Raw genomic sequence first — 21,748 nt, 5'->3', positions numbered from 1 at the left:
ATGCAGACAGAGATGGGACATTGGGAAGTGAGGAGGGGAACCCCTTTAATTGTACATCATCAGTAAAGTTCACAACAGAGCCCCATGCTCCCATGCAGGTCTCAGGAAATTCTTTTCCTCACGATACCAGAAAAACCCTACCTCCACTGAAAACAGAACTAGTTAGGGATCCCCCCTTGGGATTCTTCCTTCCCATGTCTCTTCCTCTTCCCTACTTCTTCCAGCAGACTGCCTCACCTTTCTTAATTGAAAAAACATGGAGAGAAGAATAGCCATTTCAGGTGAACTCTCTTCTCAACCTACCCGCGCCTGCACTCATCCTTTTGTTATTACAATGGGAGGGGTACTCTTATTCTTACTAAAGGGCAAATCCTCTACTTTTGTTCTGGATCCCATTCTTTTTTTCTTTTCGAAAGGACTTCACTTTTTTTGGTTATCTTCCCATCTATTTTTTTCGATCATTTCCATCAGCATACCAACATGCTCCACATTAAGAACACAATAAAACACAACTATCTTGACTCTTCATCTCTATCCAACAGCTGCCTTATCCCTGAACTCCTTTGCATAGGAATTGTTTGCATTTCTTCTCCCTCTTTTTTCACCTCCTGTTTACACATTTCACAATGGCTTCCATTACTATCATTCCACTGAAACTTTTTCAGATTATGAATGACCTCCAAGTTGTCAGCTCTAAGGGACTCTCGGCTTCATCTCATTCAGCCTTTGGGGATCATTAACCACTGCCTCTTTCTTGAAATACTTTCCGCTTCTGCTTTCATGATAATTTATTTTTTCAAATACATTTGTCTCTGCCTACCCCCCACCACTTTCCCTTGCTCCCTCCCGCCTCCCCTCCCTCAGCTCTTCCCCTTTGGTTTTGTCCATGAGTCCTTGCTATATGTTCCTTGGCTTTCCCCTTCCCTTCCTTTTCCCTGCCCCCCTTCCTCCTTCCCTCTTGTTTCTGTTGATTTCTTTTCCTTTCAGTGTTGCTGGTCTTATTTTCCTTGCATCTTTGTATTGTTGGTTAGGTTCCACTTATAGGTGAGATCATATGGTATTTGTCTTTCGCCCCCTGGCTTATTTGGCTTAGCATAATGCTCTCCAGTTCCATCTATGCTGTCGTGAAGTGTAGTAGTTCTTTTTTTCTTTCTGCTGCATAGCATTCCATTGTGTATATGTACCATAATTTTTTGATCCAATCATCTACTGATGGGCATTTAGGTTGCTTCCAACACTTGGCTATTGTAAATTGTGCTGCTATGAACATTGGGGTGCATAGGTTCTTTTGTATTGGCGTTTTGGTGTTCTCAGGGTATAGTCCCAGCAGGGGAATCGCTGGATCAAAAGGCAGTTCCATTTTCAGCTTTTTGAGGAAATTCTACACTGCTTTCCATAGTGGCTGCACCAGTCTGCATTCCCACCAACAGTGGACTAGGGTTCCCTTTTCTCCACAGCCTCGCCAGCACCTGTTGTTTCTTGATCTGTTTATGATGGCCATTCTGACCGGTGTGAGGTGGTACCTCATGGTGGTTTTGATCTGCATTTCTCTGATGGCTAGTGATGCTGAGCATCCTTTCAAATATCTCTGGGCCCTCTGTATGTCCTTGGAAAAGCGTCTGCCCAGGTCCTTTGCCCATTTTTTGATTGGATCGTTTGTCTTCTTGGAGTGGAGTCAAGTGAGTTCTTTATATATCTTGGAGATCAAACCTCTATCTGATGTATCATTAGTGAATATATTTTCCCAAATGGTTGGCTCCCTTTTCATTTTGCTGATGTTTTCTTTTGCCATGCAGAAGCTTCTTATTTTGATGAGGTCCCACTTGTTTATTCTTTCCTTTATGTCCCTTGCTTTAGGAGACATATCAGTGAAAAAATTGCTGCGTGGGATATCTGAGAGTTTCCTGCCAATGTTCTCCTCTAGGACTTTGATGGTGTTGCGACTTATATTTAAGTCTTTTATACATCTTGAGTTTATTTTTGTATATGGTGTCAGCTGATGATCCAATTTCAATTTTTTGCATGTAGCCATCCAGCTCTCCCAACACCATTTGTTGAAGAGGCTATTATTGCTCCATTTGATGCTTCTGCCCCCTTTGTCAAATATTAGATGCTCATAGACACCTGGGCTTATTTCTGGGCTTTCTATTCTGTTCCACTGGTCTATGGGTCTGTTCTTGTGCCAGTACCAGATTGTTTTGAGTATAGTGGCTTTGTAGTAGAGTTTGATGTCCGGTATTGTGATTCCTCCTACTTTGTTTTTCTTTCTCAAATTGCTGAGGCTATTCGGGGTCGTTTATGGTTCCATATAAATTTTTGAATGTCTGTTCTATTTCTGTGAAATATGTCATTGGTATCTTAATAGGGATTGCATTGAATCTATAAATTGCTTTGGGTAGTATGGACATTTTGATGATATTAATTCTTCCAATCCATGAGCACGGTATATGCTTCCATTTATTTGTGTCTTCTTTAATTTCTTTTTTCAATGTTGTATAGTTTTCTGCGTACAGGTCTTTTACGTCTTTGGTTAAATTTATGCCTAGGTACTTTATTTTTCTTCTTGCTATATCGAATGGTATTTTTTCTCTGATTTCTTCTTCTATTTCATTGCTGGTGTACAAAAATGCCTTTGATTTCTGAATGTTGACTTTGCATCCTGTTGTTTTACCATATTCACTTATTAGGTTGAGGAGTTTTTTGGTAGAGTCTACAGGGTTCTCTATGTACACTATCATGTCATCTGCAAACAATGATAGCTTTACTTCCTCCTTTCCTATTTGGATGCCTTTTATCTCTTTCTCTTGTCTGACCACTGTGGCTAGGACTTCCAATACGATGTTGAAAAGAAGCGGTGAGAGCTGATATCCTTGTCATGTTCCCGATCTTAGTGGGAAAGCTTTCAGTTTTTGCCCATTGAGTATGATATTGGCTGTAGGTTTTTCACATATGGCCTTTACTACATTGAGGAATGCCCCATTTATTCCCATTTCGCTGAGTGTTTGGATCATAAATGGGTGCTGTACCTTATCGAATGCTTTTTCTGCATCTATCGAGATGATCATGTGGTTTTTGTCTTTTCTTTTGTTTAGATCAATGTTTCACAACTCCAGCTGTATTGAAATCACTTGGAAAATATCATGCTCAATCTCTCTTCAGATAAATTAAAGCATAAATCAATTGAAAATCATGGATTTGGACCAGTAGAATAGAATACTCAAAAGTTGGAGCACACAGAGTATAACAGTTAAGCATGTGAACCTGAGTTTGAAATCCTAGTGTGTGGACAGAGTTGACTCTGTCTTGAAAAGCTCACTCCATTTTGAAGGTAATAACCAGTTTAACTTCTGTAAGGCTGGATCTTTGATAATCTCCCCCAACTCTCCCCCACTGCTCCTACTCTTTCTGGTGGATTCTGGAATGTGTACAGAGGCTTCTGGATAATCATGAAATTACCATTAATCCTTCCTCGAGGGCAAGGCACCCTTGATTTTATCTACCTCTTGTCTTCCCCTGGCATCTGCCTTCTTGGTCCCAACCCTGCCCAGTTACCCGCCCATTCCTGTCTGAGCGCATAGGTCTCTCTAAATGGAGGGTGGTCTAGTGGGTAAAAAATGCAGAAATCTGACCATCTTGCTGCCTCCCAGGACCTACTTTCTGCACGTAATTTCCTGCTAAACTCATTAACCCACAAGCTGGCCTTGCCCAACTCATCCTTCGGTCTCTTGGCTTCTTCGGTATTTGGGGGCTGCCACTTTGTGAACATGGCCTTTTCACTGAACATTTACTAGTTCTGCTACTCTGTGGTTATTTGACTTTAGGAAAGTCATTTACCCCAGAGAAAGCCCTCTGGGGTAAATCCCATTCCCATTCATTTCAAAATGGAATAATTAGAATATATGAACACTTATAATAGTGAAGGGCCTAGCAGAATGGCAAGCATGTAATAAATGCTTAAATCATTTTGAACCACTTGATTCTGAAAGTGTCAGTCCAGATTCTTAAGCTGCCAGTTTATGATCAAGGAATTGAATTAAGTACTGGCATTATCAGAGTCTTCTTCATCCTCTTTTTTTGTTTAATCTTTTTGAAGTATACATATTTACAAATTGATGACCTGTGTTTCATGCAAAGCACATTACTAAAGCCTCTTCTTAGAGTGGATTTCAAGTTGGAATATTAATAGCTCATTTGTTTCAGTACTTACTGGGTGTCAGAGACTTTTCTCAGCACTTTATTATAACAATTCTACAAAAGGGGTTCTACTCCTACCCTTATTTTATAGATGAGAAAGTGAGACTCTGGGAGGTTAAATAACTTGCCCAGGCATCTCTCTCAGAAGCTTAGGTTCTTCGTCCTTAACCACCCTGTCCCAGTGCTGTATACATGCAAGGACTCAGGAAAACAGAGAAAGAGAACGGTAGGAAGGGAACGCCTTGCTCCACATGGGCTCATGTGTGTTCCACACACTGGGAAACAGCTCACCTTTTCTTTTGCACTTTCATGAGAAACAGAACCCTGGGCTTTCTCCCTAATGGTCTTCTAGTCTGAATATTTTATCAACCTAAGTAATTTGACTGAAAGAATCAAAATGTGCATGGAATGGAAGTTGTCTTGCTGGTTATTAGTGTTTGCTCTCTGTTGAATTGAGTCAAAATATTCCACTTGAAAATTACAACAGGGTCTTTGTAAATAAGCTACAGGCTTTAAAGGTAAAAGGTATTGCCTCCCATACTTTTACCACACCATTATTAGAAAATGAATTTTTAGTTGTAGGAACTATAATACAAATCTACATAAAATGCGTGGAACAATGTCTCATACATACATGGTGACTTTGGAGCACTAAATTTTCTGCTTAGATCAATTTGCATTTTTCCATTTTTTTCCTCTTGAAAAGCAACATAAAAATCCCTTTCAGAGTTGAAAACACATTCTATTGTTTACATTGACTATTTGATGAGATTTATTTAAATAAGAGTGGAAAATTGGGTAGTATATGACTTATTTTATCCTTTAAGAAAAAATATATTTTTCACAAAAACTTGTTTTGATGTAAAAAACTTCTATTGTTTTTTAACTTATTATCTGTTGATTTACCATATGTTTATAAATGAGTTTGTAACATAACAAAATAGTCATCATGTAAAACCAATCAAAACCTAAAAAGTACTGAAATAGAACCAGTGAAAATAGATCATAACGTTAAGGGGAAAATAAGAAGAAAATTAGAATGAGTCAGTCTCCATTTTAAATAGCCTGGCAGAGTGACAACTGAGCGTATAAGATTTGGGGAAGATTTTATGTTCCTCTTCTTTTCCCATATTTGTCAGCTCAAATGAAACTTCTGTTAGCTATTGCACTAAGAGCAATTTCCTAGAGAAAATAAGTCTTCAACGTATATTTGCACCACATTTGGAATTTTCACATTCTCTTTTCATTTTGTAAAATTCAGAAAGTAATTGACATAAAGTACAAGTGTCATCTGAACTATAATTTCCATGCTCATCTCTGCATCAGAGAATGAATGAATTATTTTGCTGATTTATAATAGTGATATCCACCTCTTATATGCAAAAAAGAAAATGAAAAGGAGTGACTCTTACATGTGCCTAACCCATTGGTTCAGGTTAATTAGACTATAATGTGCACATTTTTAGTTATACAATATTTTCATAATAATCATATGCTATGGAGACGCCTATTAAAAATCTAAAGTGATCATTTAAATGCAAAATCCCTGATAGAACTCCATTATATTTTTCATACTAAATTAACATTACAGGCTTCTAATGGATGCTTTAATTAGGCATTGATGTTATCAGCAATATTTGGCAAAATAAAACCTGTCACTGTGAAATATTCATTAAGTTCAATTTCTGTCAGTCAATATTAAGTGTTTTCTGAACCTTAGGATTTAAGTAAGAAGCTAAAAGCTAAGTGAGAAACTGTAAAAACCCGCCCAGACAAACCTCCTTCTTCATATGTGCCATACAAAAATGCACAATCATTAGGTGTCTTTAGAGTTCTATAATTGCCAAAAAAACAGGCTCCTTTTTCATCATCTGTGCTCACAGGCATTCCATTAGAAGATTGTCCTAGTGCTGCCCTGAATGAAAAGCCAAAGGTCTATGCTAATTGAAGGACGCACCTTTCAGGGAGCAATTCAAATCAAATATGCATGTGTGCCTGTTTGTGTGGCCATCTGAAGAATCCCATGGTCAGTGCTGTCAGTGGGGCAAGAGCAGACAATCAGAAAGGGTCAGGGAGTCAACTGAGAAGCTGGGACAGAAAGCCAATGCAGAAAAATGCATGAGCAGTGCACTGGTGGTTAGCAGTCACAGGCCAAGCAGAGCAACGCTCAAAGTGAAGCTGAGACACTTACCAGTAATTTTCCCGTTGGCTTCCAAGGGAGGCTGCCAGCTCACAATGACTGTGCGAGGCTTCCCTTCCCGAGTAATGACTGTCAGATCCTTGGGAGCAGAGGTCGGGGCTGCAAGATGAAACAGAGACAGGGCCTTGTCATTGGATGTGAAAGAAAACAGACATTTATGGGACTTCTAATCATGATGTTGACACACAGAGTCTATCATGCAGTATATTATGCTTATTTCACTGTTTACAATTTATCTCAAGTACTTGAATTAAATAAGCACACAAACCGAAATACACACATTACGGTTTTTTAATGGAACTTAAATAGTTCCAAAGGAGTGAATATAGAGGGAAGAGAATATGCGTGATTATGGAGGAAAACAGTGTAACTGGTATTTTCGAGTGATTGCTACACTTAGAGTGAGAACCATAACAGAACAAACAAATGTACACACACTTTGTGAGATTGATATACACATATTTCCAAGAGACAGAATTCTGTTATGCTTCAGAGGATTTATCATTGAAAATGTCACCTAATTCTGTATTTCCTTAAAAGCCCAAAGAATAAATTTAAATGCAGGTCAAAACCTCTCTTTAGGTAACATACCAGTTATCTCCTAACAAGAAGGCAGAGAAATATTTGAAAATAGAGGAGACAAGGAATTCATGAGGGTCTGAGTATCAACCTGGCAGGAAATTAGATGGCAGAAAACCCTGCCTTTCTTAGAGCTTTTCCCAGAGGTTACTGAAGGGGAGCAGAATTTGTCACCCCAAAATATGCCTCTTTGGTGTAAGAATTATTTTAGGCTGATGTAACAACATAGAAACTTCATTTCTTTAACATAGCTTTTCCCCCTTTCTTCCCTTTGTTCAAACTGGCCTCATCAGCACCCTGACTCACCTGCCTCTTTCTCCCTTGCAGGACCCTCCCTTAATCATTAAGTCTTCAGGACAGTGAGGTTCTGATCTGTATCAATAGTCTCAGGAACAAAGCCTCATGTCTGCTGACCCCAGTGACAGAGTTTCTGTCTAGAGATGACACCTGAGCCTCAGTTGTGTTCCTGCTCAGGCCCAGAGAAGAAGCAAAACCAGACAAAGTGACTTTATGGCTGACATCAGGACCAGATACACTGATGTAGGGCTTTCTACCCTACCTAGTGCCACCAAGCAATAGCGACCATGACTCTCAAAGGACACACCTGGAAAGCTGTGAATGTGGGTGAGCAGAGATTCTGGTATTGGAATCAATAGCTCAAATGTGTAGAAATATCATATGAAATGCACGCTATTTCCTAATATTTGGAAAAGAATATGATCCTAACCATTTTGATGATCGCTGCTGAGCCAAGCAGAATCTCTCTGTTCTGCCCTTCTCCAATCTCATGGGTTCTGCTTGGAGTGATCTTTTAGAAATTCTCCCTTGACTACCCTTCCTCTTTGGCTTAAATCTAAATAAATAACAATAAATTATACATCTAAATAAATAACAATAAATTATAATTTATAACAATAAATTATCGGGCCCTGCAGGACTTATTACCCCCCTTCCTTTTGCAGCTCATTTCCCTTTGTTGTGCATGAATACTGTGCTCCAGTCATTCTGGACCACTCCTAGGTGTCTCTGGGCTGGATGACATCTTTATGATACCTGCTTGTGCATTTTTGCACACTCTGTTCCCTTCCTTCAGAAGTCTCTGGAATGGGTACCTGATGATCCATCCAGGCCATAGTTCAATCATTATTTCTTTTGCTAAACCTCCCCTTATTTCTCCAGACAGAATTTATGCTTAGATAAATGTACTCTGATTTCAGCTTGCCCAGAATTCTGTGGTTATATTTCTCGTGTTACTTCAGTTTCCTAAAAATATTTTTCTCCTCTATTAGATTATAATTCTCTCAGAGATATAAGCTGTATTTTCTTTACTTCTTATACCAAGTCTCTATCTCAGGACCTGACAATTATAAACATTTATGAACATTATAAACAATTATAAACATTTATGACAATTATAAACAATTATGAACATTATTGGAAACTCATGATTTAATATCTCAGTTGACTGGACAAGCACTGCCCTATGGTTTGCTTGGTTTTCATTTCTTCCTGTGCTTGATTTTTTAAGTGCATGAGTAGAAGGAAACATTCAAAGTTTAGAAGATTTCCAGCCATGGAAATTGTGTTGGACATTTGCCGTGTGGACTGTCCAGCATCTTATCCCTTCTTCCTTCGTTTAGATAAGCACTCAGCTCTCTTCTTTGGGAACCAGCCCTCCTCTGTGTCCTGTGAACTTCAGGGCCTACATCCATTCTTTCTTTACCTGTGGGACTCTCTCTCTCTCTGGGAAACTGAATGTTAATAGAAGGAAGGAAAACATATCAAGCCAAACCATGGCGATGGCAACACCTTGAACAACAGTCCAATCATGCGTCCTCTCTCACACCTGGGAATACCTCTGGTTTCTGTCCCATCTCAACACCCATTGTTTCAGGCGCCCTTCCAGTTATTTTTATTTTACTTAAGCTAACTAGAGTAAAATTAAGTATTTATCACCTGAGCTGAATGAAATGTTTTATTTCAAGAGTCTGCCTGCCACCCTTGTCTTTATGGTGAGCAATTTCAGCTCAAGTGCCTAACAATGCAGCCCGTCCAGTCATTATGCTATTGCAGAATTAGAAGCAGACCCTAAAGTCATTTCATTCACTTCATTTCCTCCTCACATTATAAAACCAGCAGACACTTGTGAATTACTTCTTGCTTCTCATCATCACCCAGAGATCTCATCCACATGCTATTTACACCTTTGTCCAGATCATTATCTGTTTTGACAATCACCCTTCCTCCAAACCACATTTGTAAAAGTTAATATCTTTTTGCCAGCAACTGGGCTCACCATTGGTGTCCCTACAAGGTTAGGCAGTTGATGAGAAATCAGTAGGGTACATTTATCAAGTCAGATGTTGGTGTGCATTTTATGCTTACGAAAGGTAAAAATGAATGAATTTGCGTGCTTTAAGAGGAAATTACTACTCATTCTCTTTTCACTCAGGGAAGACCAGATGTCTTAGTGGTTTATATTTAACTCCATCTCATTTTAGGCAAAAAGAAAGAGCATGGTTTTTATTCTCCCCATGGAACGTAACTCATTCAGCTTGTCCTAGTCTTCAAAAGAAGATGTGAACATTAGCTTTCAGGGAAGAATTCTAGGAGAAAGAATTAATATATGTAAACATGTAAAAGAGAAGCAAAGGATGTTGAAATTAAATCAGATGAACTAGAAAACTTCTTATAGAAAAAAGTGTCCGCAAAAATCTAAAAATGCAATGAACTCTCTGAGTTAACAAGATGGGCAAAAGTAAAAATTAGCATTGCCAGGCCATGGGAGAAGTTTTAATAGAAATTCAACTTACCCAAAGGAGAGTTTTAACATAATATTAAAAAAATGTATGCTATAATACCACAAAACCAATCAAAAAGCATGTTAAACCCTGCATTCTTCAGATGTTGGATCCCTGTGAACTATGAATGCCAAGTACGCTGCATGTCTGTTAATGTTATAAACTCAACATTTATGATCCATAGAAAAAGTGACTGGTAAAATGTACAGTGAATTGCTTTTACCCTAGATTTGAACTATTTCAAATTGGATGAAGGTTTTCCATTGTGTTCTCTTATTTCCAAAGAATGAGCATGACCACACAGAAACTGCCTTCCACATCTAGCTGAGGTTATTTGGGGTAAGAATCCACCAGACTATTGTTATAATGCAGTGTTTTATTTTGTATCTAACTTCTTTCCAAAAAAGTAAATGCCTACCATGGATGTTGATCAATGACACAAATGATTTGGACACAGAGAGTTCAATGCATAGATTTACACCTTTATGCAAACACATTAAAAGAATTTCTATTCAGATCCCCTGAGTTAATGCCAGAATAAAACCAGATTACTTAATCCATTAGGGATTTGATTTCTTCTTTTCTAGAATAGGGAGGATAATATTAGATATAAAAGTGCTAAGAACTATGAAATATAAGATATTCTATATAAGATAAAGTATAATTTAGATATCAAAATGCACTATGTTTCAATTTCCACAGAACTTGGGGAACACCATTACCAATTATCGGAAGCAGAAATTTTGAAGCTAGCATTTTTTCACATACCTGCTTCATATGTGGTGGCATGTGCAGTCATGCTCCACGTGCTCGACCTTCTGTTTTTCGTTACCATGACTGAGAACTCGTACATTGTATTTGGTTTGAGGCCTGTTGCTGTGTAACTCAGAGCTGTTGTGTCTTCTGACTATACCAGTGGGAAATAAGCAAAGAGAAAACAATGAACTCTATCAGCTTGGTAAATCAAGATGTAAAGCGACTTTCAAATAAGCCAACAAAACAGGAGTCTAGAGAGCTAGGGCACAGCACCGACTTTGCTTCCTTTCTGTCACCTGGTTTATACTGGCTGATAGGACATCCAAAATATCATCGACAAAACAAGGTGTTGTGCTGTTTAAAGGGGCAGCTGGCTGACAAATGTTCCCAAGTGAGGCAATGACCATTGCGACAAGACCGTTCTGCTTCCTTCTGTCACCTCCACCTTTAAGTTTCTCTGCACGGACTTTAACTTCAATTTATTTGTAATCATCGAAATTTTGTTCAGTTTTTAGTGTTACACATTTTATATAGATGATTATGATTATTTTCCACTGGTAATAAAATTAAGCTTTTAGAGTTCTGCTTATGATTTTTGCAAAAAGTTTTTATGGTGCAAATTTTTAATGATTCAAGAGTCTGTGTGGCTATTATAAAGAAAATGGACAAGAGCAATGTTGTGTCATGTGGTTTTCTTTTTTTGTGCACACTTCACATTAAATACACATTTAAGTGAGGTCACTGAAACATCTGATCAGGAAGGGAACTGCAAATTGAATAAATATTAATGCATTACATTAGTGTTAAGATTATTTGTCTTCTGAATCTATTTTTTGTCTTTTAAATAATAGGTTAAAGATATTTTAGTTGAAATTAAATTATCTGTCTTTATTGCTTACTCAAAAGATCAAAATGGTAATGAAGAAAAAAGCAGGTTGATCTTCTAGGTTAATTCACATTTTTCATATGATCAGGCAAGTTTAAGACTATTTACACCTTATATATATATCAATTTACATTTGGTATTTATATCTTGAGCTTCCAAAGTTAAATATTTTCTTTGACTTTTACATTTATTATGTTTATCATATATCTATGTCTAGAAAACCAAGGACAGCTCTTTGCCCACCTATTCCATTATCTCTTCCCTTACTACTCTAGTGTGGTATATATTTTTTACTCTACTATGAATACTTCTTAGATCATAGCTTTGAACATCCTACATTTCATTGAAAAGCCAAATAAATATTTAAATGTTCAAATAACATTTTGATGATGCAGCCATCCATCCCATTAAAATGATAACCTCATAAATATCTATCAGAAGCTCTTCTTAAAAATAGCTGTCAAGATGTGTACCCTAACTAAATGAAGTATACTTTGTAGACACAAGAAGATGGAATATTATCAGATAAAACACGAAATGGGCAAGTGACGTATAACTTCCAAACTTGCTCTCCTTCACTATCATCATGAATGCCTCTAAGTCTCGGAGAGGAAAATGAGGGGAGAGATGGGACCATAAGAATTGTTTCAGCTAAGGGGAAGGGTCACATTTCACAAAATTAGTCTTTTTGACCCTGGACCCCACTGGCATTCAGAAGGCCACTAAGTGATACTGTCCTTACTTGTGGTCTAGAATGACACACTTGCATTCACTGAGTTTTCTCAAGAAACTTATGGAAATTTCCTGCTCATCCTAAATCATTAGCTTAGAAGTGCTTTGGGAAATCATGACCTCTTATCTTGTGATCATAGAAAACCCAGGTACTACCTATCTGAGCCTCAGTTTCCTCCTCTATAAAACAGACATAATTATAGCATTGACCTCATGGCATTATTTAAAGTGTAAAATAAGTCAAGTAAAACATAGCATCTGGTCCAGAGTAAGTATTAAAGCAATGTTAGCTACAGTATTTCATGTATTGTCTAATATGCTATATCATTTTAGGCATGTGTTAAATTCCACTTTGAGTTGTTAACATCTTGAGAGTAGAGATGGTCTTGCACAACTTGGCATCTTCTGTAACACCCATGCTACACCTGGGAAGCACTAGCCAGTAGTCAAGGAATATATTTGGAATGGAAATTCACATAAGAACTCATGTGATTAATGGCTTCAGTAGAAAAGAAATTATAGACTATTCCTTCATTTGATAAAGAAAATCAATACAGAATTTTGGACAATCAAATGAGTCTGGATTATGGCTTGATTTGAGACTAAATGAACTACATGGAAAGGTAGTCCTGTGAGGAGACTGTGGGTAATGCTGTCAGCTCACCTTGAGTTCCAGCTCTAGTTTAATGGAGAATTTTTATCAAGTTACATAGCCTACCCATATGTTCATAAACACATCTACATACATATTTAACTATGAAGAATCTTACTTACTCTTTTTATAGTGGGTGCAATATCCAAGTCATACAGATGACAAAAATGAGACTGAGTTAAGAGACATGACAGGACATGGTGAAGCCAACTCTTGAGCCCGGGTCATTTGAATTCATACATGTATTTTCCCCCTCTGTCTTGTATATGCCCTGCCTACCTGATAAAGCTGTAATGGAGAGTGAGATGAAATAATAGCTATGGCAGTGGTTTGAAAAGTCCCACATGCAAAACCAGAGGATTCTATTACCATTATTTGTAAAATTTAAATTCATTGTATGTCTTTCTAGTAGACCGGATGTGTTCTCCATTTCTCCTTGCTCAGCAAATTACCCAACCCTTTCTTTTTAACTCTTCTTCTCAGGGTGTGGATGTGGACTGTATGCGAAGGAAAATTGAGTGTCAGGAACGGGAAGACTTGGGTCAGGGAAGACGACCGTGAGAGAAACAGTGAAAGTCTTATTTCTATTTCCAAACTTGAATCCAAGAGAGAAATCAGCCTCTTCTTACAGGGCATAGTTTTTGAGTTGGGCCTGGCTTTCCAGAAATTCTTTCTGAAACTCAATAGTTCTGTGTTTGCTGTGTTAACTATTCAACTGAGGTAAAATGCCTCACCGAAGGAATTTTAGAACTCAGGCTGTTCTGCAGAGAACAACTATTGTCCTTCAGGACAATTCACATACTGGAAAAGTGCCTGTGGCCTTTTATTTGTGTGAAATGAATGTAACAAAGTATAGTGATTATAGACATAAAATTTTTACAGTAGTCATTTTAAAGTAATATTAGAATTGGGCAATCTGTATATAGAGACATTTTTTTAAAAATGCAGTCATATGTGTCACTGATTGTCTTATCTGATAATGTTATCTTCATTTACAGTTCTGTCGAGTCTTACATCTCATACTCTAAGGAGATGGATAGGATACTTACAATAATACCTTATAGCAATGATATTTTTTGGACTTGCCTGGAGAGTTGTTCCAAATACCTGCAAGCATGGTGGTAATAGCAAAGAAAACTTTTTAAAAAATGGTTTTGACTAAAAACTGATTTATGATGAAATGTGAATTTTAACCACTTAAGCATTAAAATTGACTAGAAGCAGAGTGAGCATGACTACATGAAAAAAGGCTGACTTATAAAACTATTGATTTTGCTTTATCTCCAGGGTCTTTACAATCAGAAATTCCCTAAAGATATTTCCATCCTCCTATGACCACTGGCTGGAGGCTGGATTAAGCAAGATGACAGTTTGATGGCTAGAACATTGGGCAGTTTCAGGACCTCCAAATTTTCCCTGAGAGTGACCAGAGTAGAGTGGTAAAGAGAAGGGCCATAAGAAACTGCAGTGCCAGAGGTGAGTTACTGTTTACTTGGTTGTTGGGTAACATTTGTTCTCTTGTTTTCAAAGCTACCTTATTCATCCCAAGTCACCATCTTATGAGCTTTATATTTTACATGTCTTTTTGTGTATTTTTATATATTATCTCATTTGAATAGCATGTGAATTCTTTGGAGTCTATCTGTGGAGCCAAGTGTATTACTCATTCCAAAATCATAAATAATAGGTTAAGTAACAACAACCACACAATGTCTAACTGCATGGTTCTGGGAACATAGTAGGTGCTGGATAATCACCTGTCGATCTTCTCATTTTTGTCTACGTTTGTGTATCATTTGTATATCCTTACAGTGTGGCAGACTTAGGTGGCAACAAAATTGTCTCAGTATACAAGAACAATTTGTTGCAATTCCTGTGGCTGGTTGATAGAGGTTTGAGATTATTAAACTCAATGCCTGAAATATGTATCTCTAAGGAGCTCTCAGGGGAGTTGTGAGATGACTGAATAATAGGACAGGGATTAGGGGCCTTGTCTAATTTATGTTATTTAAAGGGGAGTGTACATTGTGGGTTTTCCTTATTTCATGAGGGTGTTTCAAAGCTAAACAGAGAAAGCAGGTGGTAATGGCTTAGAGTGCTTTCCAAGGATGTTACAAAAATCTTCCATTTACGTATGCACAGTCATATTCACTGTAAGATAGGGAAGTCCTAGGTAACATTAATAGGGTTGCCTTTGGTGTCAATCTAGATTCAAAATGAAAAAAAAAAAACCAAAACAAAACCCAAAATCCATCCAGAAAATTAATGTAGAGCTCTCCTGTTTTCAAAGAAAGATGGCATTCCTTTACACAGAATGATTTATCTATCATAAACAGATCCACAAACAACAGGTGCTGGCGAGGCTGTGGAGAAAAGGGAACCCTAGTCCACTGTTGGTGGGAATGCAGACTGGTGCAGCCACTATGGAAAGCAGTGTGGAATTTCCTCAGAAAGCTGAAAATGGAACTGCCTTTTGATCCAGCGATTCCCCTGCTGGGACTATACCCTGAGAACACCAAAACGCCAATACAAAAGAACCTATGCACCCCAATGTTCATAGCAGCACAATTGACAATAGCCAAGTGTTGGAAGCAACCTAAATGCCCATCAGTAGATGACTGGATCAAAAAATTATAGTACATATACACAATGGAATACTATGCAGCAGAAAGAAAAAAAGAAGTACTAAACTTTGCGACAGCATGGATGGAACTGGAGAGCATCATGCTAAGCGAAATAAGCCAGGGGGGCGAAAGACAAATACCATATGATCTCACCTATAAGCGGAACCTAACCAACAATGCAAAGAAGCAAGGCAAATATGACCAGCAACACTGAAAGGAAAAGAAATCAACAGAGACAAGAGGGAAGGGGGGGGGGCAGGGAAAGGGAAGGGAAGGGGAAAGTCAAGGAACATATAGCAAGGACTCATGGACAAAACCAAAGGGGAAGAGCTGAGGGAGGGAAGGTGGGAGGGGGCAAGGGAAAGAGGGGGGGGGAAGGCAGAGACAAATGTATTTAAAAAGTAAATAAATTAATTAAAAAAAAAAAGAATGATTTATCTATCAAATTATTTCTACAAACTCAGCATCTGGTGGAATTCAAATATCATTTTGCATCTCTTGATGTTTTTCTACCTTGCCTTAGCATTGTTTCCTGAGACATAATTGTCCCTGTGCTAATTTGAGCTACCAAGCTATTAAAATGCTACATTTTTTCCATTTAGTGTCACTGCAGCAAAATGTTTCATGACAGTCCAGAAAGCATATAAAACAATGCATTGAACAAATGACAATTCATGTAAAATTTCATACTATCAATTAGAACTTCACCTTGTATTTTGCATTTGCAGAAAAGCTGGTCCTCCACCGGACAGTGTAAAGTCGCACTTCGGATGTTTTTTGGTTCTTAGGGACAGAGTTGTCTGCCCAGCTGACCCTCACGGCATCATGGGTAAGAGCCACAGCCTGAACACCTACTGGTGGGAGCATGGGGGTGGAGACATCTGGGACCGAGGTGGGGAAATCATCAAGCAAAGGATAATAATCAACTGGGTCAGTGGGATCTGGGTTTAAAAACCCGTCAAATGAAACAAACAAATAAATATGTAAATAAAAGAGTTAAAAAATAAATATCAGTGGTAACACATCACAATGAGTTAAATGCATGGCAATAATGATGAAAGGGAACATGAGAAGAACAGAAAAAAATACAATTAATTCAATCGGAAAACTCAGAAACAATATTGTTATATTAAAAAACTGTTTTCTCTCATTTGCTTATTTCCTTGAGGTGGTCTTTTCCTTTTTTTCTTTTTTTATCAATTTGGATGTCACTTCTAGTTATATATTTTAAAAGTCTATTTCTTCTTCTTCTAATGTTGTACATTACTTCTTCAAAGATATAGTATAGAAAGTTTCATATTTATAACCAAATAATTTTAAATAACATGATTAAAAGGAGTGTCTGGTTTATTTCCTCCTGCAAAAGAAATTCAAGCCTATCTAATACCTGTTGTTTTGTTGTTGGTAGGCATTTGTTTGTTTTCTTCACTTCTAACTTGATTTTGTTTCCCTATTGCTTTTATTACTGCTTAGTTATGTCTACATACATACTGTTTGGGCAAGAAACAAACAAGAAGACCAAAGGGCCCTGAGGTCTACAGCAAGCTGTCTGTGGCTGTGATTGCACAAAACGAGGCTGACCAAGTCCAGGGTCCACACTATTCACTGATAAGTCTGATAATTAGATTTCAGGTAGCACTTGGTGTAGCAGGTTTTCTTAGACTAAAATCCTTAGAGAAAGTATAGAAGTGTCCATTTTACCCACATTCTCACAGAGTCAACTAAGTTTTTAGCCTTTTAAAGCATCTTCTATAGTCCTCATTCTAAAAATTCAAGTTCCATGGAAAGACTTTATATTACTGGGTGGGGAAGCAGAATGAACTGCCATGTGTATGGTGCTGAGGTACATACATACTTTGATCAATGATATTATCAGAATCCCCAGAATGACGTGTATAGTTTTATAAAATTAGAAAAATCTTGTACTTATTTTTATGCTGGGCCTATCAGAATCAGAGGAGCTTGTTTTCTGGTGATAGTAGGAATCCAATTTTGAGCCTTTTATTTTAAAACTAAGACATTTCAATTTTTAATATTTTACCTTTCAATCGTATACTGTATGTTCTCACTTACAAAAACAAAACAAAACAAAACAATGCAAGCTCTCAGGCTGGGCATATGATGCTACTAGAATGCCAGGTATCTGCAGCATGTACATACAGAATTTGTGTTTTTAAACAGGCTAGTTCCAAGCGCAGCAGCCACTGGCTGGTTTTGATGATGACTTCACTTTGTCCAATGCATTTCAAATGCATAGCTAGCTCCTTCTCATCCCTCTGTTTTCCAATGAATTATTTAGTAGTTTACTGGGCTGTGGTCTTTGGAGCAAAATATAAAACCCAAAAGCAAAAACCACAAAAGGAAAGGAAAAAGAAAAGGGAGAAAGAAAAATGTGTGTTTAAAATTTAATGACAGAGCCCAGGTTTTCTTTACGTTCTTTGATGTGTCTTCTGTTAAGGGCTCCTTCGGCGTCAAATAGATTTATGCAGTGATGGTGGGGACATCGCAGCCTCCCAGAGGGTCCCCTCAGGACTCGGGTTGGTGCATCAGTAGGAGCTGCTGTTGTCCAGACTGCGGTGGGTGTGGCCTCACTTTCCTCGTTTCTCTTCTTAGCTGACTATCCGAGAAGGATGCTACTGTTCACGCAGGAGGCCTACTCTAAGTTACAAACTGCTTTTTGACCAGGCTCTATTAATAACTTACCCTATTTGCTGATCCTTTAATCTAATTTTGTTGGTAAACCTACCTTAACTCTGTAGCCTTTTGCAGATACCATAGATAAGGTTTTGAAAAGTAGTGATTCTACTTCAAGAAATGTTAACACTCAGTTCTGCTATTTTTGAGTGTTAGAAGAGTATATTTTTCATGATTTTTTTTTTCTGAGTTTCTTGAAGCCTCAGTTCCAGAATGCGTCCCTCAAGTTCCAAGCAATGCAGCTCTTAGATCACACTTATCTATGGATTTATATAATTCAAGATTTTCTAAACTTGTACAATTTTTTTGACTATTTTAGGGATTTTTTTTCAAGCATGGGTTGTCATTCTACTTGCTACCTCCTTTACAGCTGCATTGTCTAATACAATAGCCACTAGCTACAGGAACAATTTAAATTTAAATTAATTAAAATTAAATACAATTTAAAATTAACTTCTGTTACACTAGCCAATTGCAAGTGCTTAGTGATCACATGAGCCCGGTGCCCACTGTATTGTATAGTACAGGTATAGAGCTTTTCCAACAATGCAGAATATTCTAGTGGATAGCAAGTACTGCTCTAAATTCATATATGCTAAATATATTGCAAATTATCTTTTTCTCTCAGGACACAAACTGAGTAGTTGAATTAAAAACATCCTTTTGTTGCTAAACAACTTCTTTTCAGTTTTTTAAAATAGTCCTGGGTACCTTATATGCCATTGATTTTCACTGGTTATATTCAAAAGACTGAAAAATAAATTTAAAAAAATTAAAAATGACAAAATATAGCCTCAAACTTTCTGCTAAGAAGAGAAACCTATTCATCTCCTTATAGATGTTTTGGCAAGAGCCTATGAATTTTTCAGTCAATATATTTACATTCAAAAAGAACTTTTAAAAAGATAACACAATTTGACATCTGGGTTGTACTTCATTTAGACTTTGATAAAACAGTGGAGAAAAAACAAATTCAAATAACACACTTCATTATTCCCCTGCCCCCTTCCCTTCTCCAGACTCAAACTGCCTCATCCTTGCAACAAGAAGAAATCATAGGCTTTATAGCCAAAATGAAACTCAACCCACCCATCTGACCTGATGACGCTTCCGTTAGTTCTCACACTGATGTGCTCAGATGAAATGGGGCTCCACAGCTTGCTGACATCCATGAGCACACACGTGTGGAAAACACCAGAGCCTGATACTTACTCTAGCCTGAAGCATTTATTGCCTCTGTTTTTTATTTCCTTTATATTGGCGTCTTCCAAGATTGCTTATGGGAATACTCCTCAGAATCTCAGAGACAAAGAATGCCTTGTATGGGGCACTACAGCACTTTTATTGATAGAGTTTTTCCCAGAATCTTAACCTTTGATTCTGTTTACTTGGCCTTTATTTTCCATGAGGTATGGAAACACAGTAAGTCTGCCACATCCAGGACAAGTGTAGGCTCTCCTTTCAGAAAGGGTCGGTTTTATTCATTCTTCTTCAAAGCCTTACAGACTTTTCTTCAATAAGAAAATTCCTCACACAATTTCCATTGTTTGGTAGCATTTCAGTTCTCAGATCCATTAGGATTAGATTCATATCAGGAGATAAATGTCTTATGGATCACAGGGAATACCACCTGCTGAGAATTAAAGACTGACAGCTGATGCTAAGGGAAACAAAGTTAACAGTGTCTGAATTGGTTCCTTATGTGCAACTTCTCTTCAGTTAATCTGAACTCTGCTATCTCTATTACTACTACTTGCTGCTCAAAAATTTAATTTTTGGTCACCTAAGTGACCTTCTTTGTGTGCTTTAGTTATGCTTCCTAGCCATAGCCCAATTTTGTGTGGGCTAGTCACAAGCTCAAAGTCACCACATCAGTGAGTAGCTGGTCGGTGTCTTTTCCTCCAGGCAGGAAGGAGATGACTCATTACATGAAAATTATGGGAAGCCCAGGCACAGACAAAGTGGGCTGCTCTCTCTCAAAAGACATGCTGCTGGCAGAGCAAGAGAACAAGGGTAAGTGAAAATCCCAGATACCTACCCGTCAGGTTTTCTTGAGTTTTACACTCTGGACCTCTATTGCCTCATCTCTCTATATTTAGAGATAACACATTTAATACTAAGGTTTGAAAGGTAGCAATTCTTCAAGAAATGTTAATAATTCAATCCTGTTATTTCTGAATTTTAGAATAGCATATTTTTCATGATTTATTGAGTCTTTTGGAGTCTCAGTTCCAAAATGCATCCCTCAAACTTCAAGGAAGGCTGTTTGTTGGTATTTATCTCTGAATTTATATAATTCAAAAATATTTATTATTTACCTTTTTTTTTTTTTTTTGTGGAGTCACGAGCCTCCTTGATAACACAATGAAAGATACATACTGTCTCTACAGATAACTGCATATATTGACATATACACTGAGTTCTGCTTACCACTTTAGGCAGATTACAGACCTTGAAACCAATGGCCAAGAAGCCAAGGAGACTCTGGAAGAACAACTTCACCTTACTAGAAAATGTGGAATCAGTAAAATGATGTTATGCGCTGGAAACAATCGTATAACAACTGTGAATCCACATAACAACTGCATTTTCTCCAAAAGGTCTATGAATGGAGTTTGTAAGTGTGGAAACAAACTGTACAAAGCTCACATAAATTCAGGTGATAGAAGAAGTGACAGGATTCCACTATTTATTTTATGTTATATAATCCTACTTACTTGTCAGGACATCATATTCAGGCATTCTGTAATTCCCCATATCCTCTGGTGCTCACTATCCAATCCTGCTCTTAGATCCTTTATTCTCATTATGGTAAAAATAGCTGATAAATTCTCTGAGGTCTGAAGGTTGTGGGTTTTGAAAGAGGTTGGGATCAAACTAGTCATTAAAGAGGTGAAAATCTTGGATTCTGCTTTCAGATTCAGACATAAGACTATTAGAGGTGGTCATGTGACTCTGCAGTGTCTGAACAGACCACAGAGGTATCACTTATTCTGTGTTTAAAGAAGTCTGGCCTTGCTCACAAATAGTCTCATAGATGGCTTGGATCACACTTTCCTACCCATCCTTTCCTCAGTTCTTTGAGTGCATGTTCTCTCAAGTGCTGCCTGTAGAGTCCCTCACACAAGAATTTCTAGAGGTTACACCCCCGAAGCAGCCAATCCTTTTCATGTCCGGAGGCCCCTGACACCATTAAGTAAGCTGTAGGCCCAACTCAGGAAGAAGCCACTTGTGTGACTGGGCCCGGTCCCATCTAGCCCCAGGAGGCTGTTCATCCTTGTCACATTAGCTTGAAGGACCCTCTACAGAGAAGCAAGTGTTCCTTCAGCCATTTGACAGCCTCTGAGCAGAGACCCTCTTGCCGAAATTGCATTGATTTCTGACAAGCTGCTCAGGAGAACGAAGAGTGGTATCAGGGTACCAAGATACGAAGCTACTTGGAGAAGAGAGAGAATGGGACCTCTGTGTCTCTAAGTCCATATACCAATTTATAGACTGAATTTCTCTTACTTCAATTTGAAAACCCCCAAAATAATAAAGTTTGTGTATGCATATACACACATGGAAGGCGCAGAACATGACTACGTACATTTTTGGTGTTTTATTTACTTTTTTGCCATGACTTTAACA

At 37.8% G+C, this 21,748-nt stretch overlaps 1 protein-coding gene across 1 annotated transcript in view; it reads right to left on the bottom strand.

The window, feature by feature from the left end:
• Window positions 1–21,748, bottom strand: part of DCC (DCC netrin 1 receptor) — a 1,009,790-nt gene that overhangs the window by 95,931 nt on the left and 892,111 nt on the right. The window contains exons 17-19 of the mRNA XM_054583674.1: window positions 16,133–16,365; window positions 10,543–10,681; window positions 6,386–6,493 (exon numbers count right to left, since the gene is read on the bottom strand). Of these exons, the coding sequence (XP_054439649.1) occupies window positions 6,386–6,493; window positions 10,543–10,681; window positions 16,133–16,365 (480 nt within the window). The remainder of the gene's footprint in view (window positions 1–6,385; window positions 6,494–10,542; window positions 10,682–16,132; window positions 16,366–21,748) is intronic.

The sequence above is a fragment of the Pteronotus mesoamericanus genome, unplaced genomic scaffold (assembly GCF_021234165.1).
Source record: "Pteronotus mesoamericanus isolate MK-2021 breed Mesoamerican mustached bat unplaced genomic scaffold, CSHL_Meso_final contig_74, whole genome shotgun sequence".
Classification (NCBI taxonomy): Eukaryota; Metazoa; Chordata; class Mammalia; order Chiroptera; family Mormoopidae; genus Pteronotus; species Pteronotus mesoamericanus.
The sequence above is the reverse complement of the archived record's forward strand: the minus strand, read 5'-3'. Positions and strand labels throughout refer to the sequence as shown.